General features: G+C 49.2%; 1 protein-coding gene across 2 annotated transcripts in view; it reads left to right on the forward strand.

The window, feature by feature from the left end:
• Window positions 1–4,541: 4,541 nt before the first annotated feature.
• The window catches only part of LOC109309182 (gonadotropin-releasing hormone II receptor-like), an 8,823-nt gene continuing 6,969 nt past the window's right edge, over window positions 4,542–6,395 (forward strand). For both annotated transcript variants that reach the window (XM_019533821.1, XM_019533822.1), the window contains exon 1: window positions 4,542–5,832. In XM_019533821.1, the coding sequence (XP_019389366.1) occupies window positions 5,320–5,832 (513 nt within the window). In that variant the 5' untranslated portion in view covers window positions 4,542–5,319. The remainder of the gene's footprint in view (window positions 5,833–6,395) is intronic.

Genomic DNA, 6,395 nt, shown 5'->3' on the forward strand with positions numbered 1-6,395 from the left:
GTGGGTGTCCTTGTGCGCACGTCGTACAGTTGTCTAAGCAACCGCACGTCCAACACAAATTCCAGTGGTAATTACTCATTTTTCTGTATTTATAGAAAATGGATGCAGCAGTGGGGTGATGTGATCCTTGATGAGGCCAAATCCAGCCGCGCTGGTAGGTGCAACAGTGTAATTTGGCCACTTCCTGGAATACAGCAAATCTGTCATTGTCTCTGTCTGCCTCTCATTAGTGGGTAGCTCATTAAGTCCAGAAGGAAAGGGATGCCAGTGGAGTCACTAATGGTTGCAAATCAAAAGCTCCTGTGTGCATGAATTCAACACATTGTCCAGCTTTATTTCTGGGTACCAATTCCTTACTGAACACACAACGGTGTCTAGACATTCATTGCCTGATACCTATAAAACAGGAAGTCCTTGTTCTGTTCTTACACCTTTTGCCTGTGTGTGGACTGGGTAGAGATGGAGTAAAATGCTCAAGATTTGGCCCAGGGTGTCCTGCCGCTTTGAAGCAATTTGTATCAGGACCAGATTAATTAGTACAGTGCACGACCTCTCTGGCGCTAGCCACCAAGCTCCAACGATACGGCGATGTAGAGAGCACCCACCCCAGTGCAGAGGCACTCTCACAAAATATGAATATTTTACCCCAGGTACACTGGATCTGAGGAACCGCGCTCCCCTCCTCCCACACGGTGCTCCGAGTGCAACTTTCTTCCCGCTTGCTGAAGCCTGGCTCAGCGAAGCTGAATGACACCGGGTGCAGGAGCCTGTCTCATCATCGCAGGAGCAGGGCACTCCTGTTTTGCATAGACAAAGCAGTCTCACGCTGCCCCCATCCACCCTGCTATCTTTCCACATCTTCTCTTTACTGGGAGACAGATCTGCATCAGGAGGCTCTTGGCTAAATGCTGCAGAGGAATTTTTTGGCACTTAGCAGAGGGATAAAAAAAAAGGAGCATTTTTCTTTTCCTTACGGGCATGGATATTCCAGGTGAGCTCCCATCTGATGGACTGAATCAGCACCTCCAATCAACATAGATACTAAGCATCTTTCAATAGCCTGTCTCCGTCTTGGCAATAAGAAGAGGAACAACCCATTTGGTATTTTTTATAGTATTTCTGTAGTTGTTTTCTTGCTTTCTGGCTTTGATTTAAGAATCTGAAAATATTTGTGCTTACTTTGTGAGTGGAGGGGCAGCAAAGAGAAGAGCTTTAAGTAGGCAAGGATAACAAAGCAAATTATGTTAAGGGCAAGAGGGACTGACAGATGTAGGTGTATAATAACGTTAAATTAGCTGCAGGCATGTGATATAGGTTAGATCTGTGCTGATTGCCTTATTTCAGTAACATCAGCCAGGGAAAGTGCATTGCTTCTGTGCAAGTGAAACTACCGAGAATCCTCGGCTGCTTCCGAGCAACTAGCATCGAGCAGTATTTGTACCTTGGGGTCCCCCAACTTTGTAAAATCTGTGCCCTTGAAATGTGGTTTATTCACAATAGGTTTCTCTTGTGGAGCAAGAGGCCGTTTCAAGAGCTCACCTGCCAGGTGGCTCTGCAGGCTGGAGAGTTACCTGGGAAAGCATCTTAACTGCGTTATTGTGTGAGGCTCGTCTTTTCTCCAGATTAAAAAAATAGACATTTAAACATGCATAGGGACAGTTCTATTTGCTGATGGGAGGGTGACTTCACATTTCACCATCAGGGCTAAGGAAAGCTGTGGGAGTGCATGTGCTTCTTTCTCCACATCTGTGAGTAATTGTGTGTGTGTGTGTGTGTGTGTGTGTGTGTGTGTGTGTGTGTGGTATGAGCAGAGGAAAAGAAGAGAACTGTTTTTCCCAGTTTTACATCCTTTACTCACTTGTGTCCAGAGCTGAGCAGTGTGTCTGCGTTCCACGAAGCAGCACGTGAGGTCTGTGGGTTTGTTTGCACTGAAAATATAAATACAGCCCCGGGGATTGGATTCACAAGAGCTGAGAAAAGGGACATGAATCTTGACAAGAGAAGGGGACAAATCCAGAACTGGCTGGGGTTGGAAGAACCTTATCCATCTGGTTTGTGTTTTGCAAAACCAGATCCCAAACCAGGAGGGATTCAGAGTGAGACCTTATTCTGTGAGAATGCAAAGTACTCAGGGACGGTGTTTGAGCATCTCTGAACAAGGAGGGATTTGCTTAACTCGTTCTAGTCCTCATCTCTCTATCGCAGACAGGAAAGGGCAAGGTCAGCCTCGGCTGGGTCCTTTAAGCCTTCTCCCTGAGGGGTCTGAAAACCCTGTGTGGTTCAGCACAAGGCCCCATTTTAGTGATCAGAGGACTCAGATCAATGCTCCATCTCCACTGAGCAGGAAATGTACTTGGATCAGTTTTCAAAGTACACCTTGGACCCACTTAATTCCTGGTGCAATGTCAACCAGCTGCAGGGGGTTCATCCCAAAAGTGGACTGCCATGTTTAACTCTTGTGAGTGTTGTCTCCATTGGGTTAACCTATCTCAATGTTCTTGTTTAATGGGAATCACGAGCTACAAATGAGCATCTTGAAATAGGTCCTTGGCTCTGTTTGTTAGGCATTTCTCTGGACATAGATTCATAGATGTTTGGGTCAGAAGGGACCTCAGTAGGTCATCGAGTCCGACCCCCTGCCCTGGGTGGGAAAGAGCACTGGAGTCAGACGACCCCGGCTAGGCGCATGTCCAGTCTCTTCTTGAAGACCCCCAAGGTAGGGGCGAGCACCACCTCCCCTGGGAGCCCGTTCCAGATTCTGGCCACCCTTACCGGGAAGTTCTTTCTCATGTCCAACCTAAATCTGCTCTCCGTCAGTTTGTGGCCATTGTTCCTAGTTACTCCAGGGATGCCCTAGTAAATAGAGCATCTCCTAGTCCCTGCTGCCCTCCCCTGATGATTTGTAGGCAGCCACAAGATCACCTCTCAGCCTTCTCTTGTGAAGGCTGAAGAGATCTAGGTCCCTCAGTCTCTCCTCATAGGGCCTTGCCTGCAGGCCCCTGACCTCCTCTGGACCCTCTTGGGATTCTCCACATCCCTCTTGAAGTGCGGCGCCCAGACCTGGACGCAGTACTCCAGCTGCGGCCTGACCAGTGCCGCATAGAGGGGAGCATCACCTCCCTGGCCCTGTTCGCCATGCGTCTGCTAATGCATGATAAAGTGTGGTTAGCCTTGTTGATCACTTTGTCACATTGACGACTTGTGTTCATCTTTGAGTCAACAACTACAACTCCGAGATCCCTTTCCAATGCTGTGCTGCTGCGAAGGTCATCCCCCCGCCTGTCAGTGTGTTGGGGCGTCCTTCTCCCCAGGTGCAGCACTTGTACTTGACCTTGTTGAACTGGAGCCTGTTCTGTTCTGCCCACTTTTCCAACCGGTCCAGTTCCACCTGGATCCGTTCCCTGCCCTCTGCTGTGTTAACTGTGCCCCGTAAGTTAGTATCATCTGTAAACTTGGACAGGGTCTCTCCATGCCTTTGCTCAAGTCATAGAATCATAGAAGTCAGAAGGGACCTTGTAGATCTTCACGTCCGACCCCCGGCCTGGGCAGGAGAAAATCTGGACTCAAATGACCCCAGCCAGGTAGGCATCAAGTCTGCTCTTAAAGACCCCCAGCACCCTGCACTTGTCAGTATTGAAACACACCCTGTTTTTGCTAGCCCACTCCTGTAACCTATCCAGGTCTTGCTGCAGTCTTTCCCTCCCTGCTAGCGTGCTCACCTCACCCCAACTTTTAGTATCATCAGCGAATTTAAACAGGTTGCTTTTCACCCCGTCCTCCAAATCGCTGATAAAGAGATTGAACAGCGCAGGCCCCAGGACCGAGCCCTGGGGGACTTCCCCCCAGGTCGAATATGACCCGTCCACCACCCCCCTCCGAGTGCGGCCCTGTGCTAACAGTTGGTGGGCTGGTGTCCCTCCTGTGTCTCTCTACAATCCAACTGGGAGATTTGTCTTGGTCTGTGTCTAGGAATACAGATGCAAAGAACCGATTGAAGAGCTCAGCTTTGTCCCCCTCTGTCACCAGTGCCCTAGTTTGTCCTGTTGGGGTCCTATGCTATCCTGCACCTTCCTTTTGCTCCCTGGAGAAGGACTTTTTGTTGTCCTTATTTTTTGCTGCCAGCCTAAGTGCTAATCCTGCTTTGGCTTTCCTGATTCCCTGCAACTGTGAGCCAGGGAGGTATACTCCTCCTTGGTAGCTACCCCCAATTTCCACAGCCTGTATCCCTCTTGCTTTGCTCTTAGGCTTTCCTGGACTTCCCTGTTCAGTCAAGAGGGCTTCTTGGCACCCTTTGCCCCCTTTTATGTGCAATGGGATTGTCTCTTTCTGCACCCATAGGATTGTTCCCTTGAGGAACGACCACCCATCCTGGACCCCATTTCACCAATGCTCTTGAGCTTTAACTCCTCAATAACTAAACTCCTGAGCACATTGAAGTTCACCTTTCTGAAGTCTAGCACTTCAGCCCTGCTGGACTCCTTAGCTCCTCTTCTTGGAGCTCTCTTGGGGGCATTTGGTGGAGGAATGGCCTCTTCTCCACCTATCCCCCCATACCATGGTGCAGCAAGTAGTTCCTGTTTCTGGAAACCACAGGTCCAAAAGCACTGCTCAGCACCAGGAGAGGGAAGACTTCTCAAGGACTCTTAGTTTAACATCCCTGCTGTACCTAGAACTACCACATCGTCTTTAACGATTATAGAAGATAGTCAGGCACCCCATTTTTTTAAGTCCTACCAGAAAGACCATTCTTACCAGTAAAATGTCTTAAAACTCAATGCATCCATCCACTTCAGCCAGTTGCAGACCCTGGCTCTAGGGTATTTTGGGTCCAGTTGCAGCTCTCTTTGGGACAGAGTAGCTGTAACAGTGGTCTAAGGACCACTCAATCCATCCACACAGGTGTGTGGGGCATGAGCTGCACAGATGGTACTAACTACTCCTCCTTGTTCCCAATGGTGGAATTACATTGACAAGCACTAAAAATACACAACCGTGTGGGCGATTGCTATAGTTACCACTGGGATGATGTGTGGTTGTGAAGGGGAGGAAAACACAATCTTTGCAATTGTCAATGGAAGGGGACAAGGACCTGCCAAGATGATCCATCTATGAAGAGGTGCTCCATACTGTGGAAACTGGGAAAAATTGGACTGGGCTTTTGGTATATGGCTTTTCTGTTGTTTATTTAATAACAACAACATTTATGAATCCTTTGGTCAACTCACTGAGCCATCTTCTTCCTCACATGCCACTCTAAATGGGTACCCGACGGCAATTTTGCTTCTTTGACTGAGTTTGCTGTTTGTTCTCCTCTAGGGAATGACTGAAGAACAGCACCTCCGGGCGACTCTTCCGGCCCCTGGCGCCATGGAGGAAAACGTCTCCATTTCCAGCTGCTCTGACACCTGGATCGAGCCCACTTTCACCCTCGCAGCAAGGGTCCGGGTGATCATCACCATCTGCTTCTTCCTGGTAGCTGTGTGCAGCAACTCGGCCGTCCTGTACAGCATCCTGAGGAAGCGGAGGAAGTCCCATGTCAAGTTGCTGATCCTGAGCTTAACAGCAGCGGATCTGCTGGTGACCTTCATGGTCATGCCCCTGGACGCGGTGTGGAACGTGACAGTTCAGTGGTACGCCGGAGACTTGTTGTGCAAATTGCTGAACTTCCTCAAGCTCTTCGCCATGTACTCCGCGGCCCTGGTGCTGGTGGTGATCAGCGTTGACCGGCACTCAGCCATCCTCCACCCCTTCACCTTCGCCGGTTCCAGTCGGCGCAACAGACTCATGTTATGTGTCGCTTGGGTCATGAGTCTTTTCCTGGCCTCACCCCAGGTAGGAATTCAACACCTTTCCAAAGCTGTGCTCATTTACAGTGGGAAGCATTGGGCTTCAGAGTAAGTTCATGGGTATTCCCAGCTTGGGCAGAGCGATTGGTCTGCCTGATAGCCATGGATGGATGGTGTGGTGGGGGGAAGTACTGGGATGATGCTTGGGAAACCTGGCATCCCTTCTGCCACAAGCTTTCCCTGTAATGTTGGTCAAATCACTTAGTTCCTCTATGCCCACACGTGGGGATAAAGCTGGGAACAGGGAGCACTATAAAATGAGGACAAAAGAATGTGCATGCCCCATAGCTGCGCCATGATGTTAAGTCCATTAAAGGAGGTGAAGTGCTTGGGTACTGTGGGGAGGGGGGTCATAAAACTGCCTACAATAATGTATTCCATCAGTCTTTTGTCCAACCCTCTCCCACCTTAACCCCAGTCTTAGTTTGTTGCTGAACATTGAAGCGTTTAATCTAAACAGATGAGATCTTGCAAGTGGCACCATATCATCCCTTCAAAATCGTAGCTTGGTCTGTGTAAAAACACATCCTGGAACACGGGGAAGCATTC

The sequence above is a fragment of the Crocodylus porosus genome, unplaced genomic scaffold, assembly GCF_001723895.1.
Source record: "Crocodylus porosus isolate Cpor-Errol unplaced genomic scaffold, CroPor_comp1, whole genome shotgun sequence".
NCBI classification, from domain to species: domain Eukaryota; kingdom Metazoa; phylum Chordata; order Crocodylia; family Crocodylidae; genus Crocodylus; species Crocodylus porosus.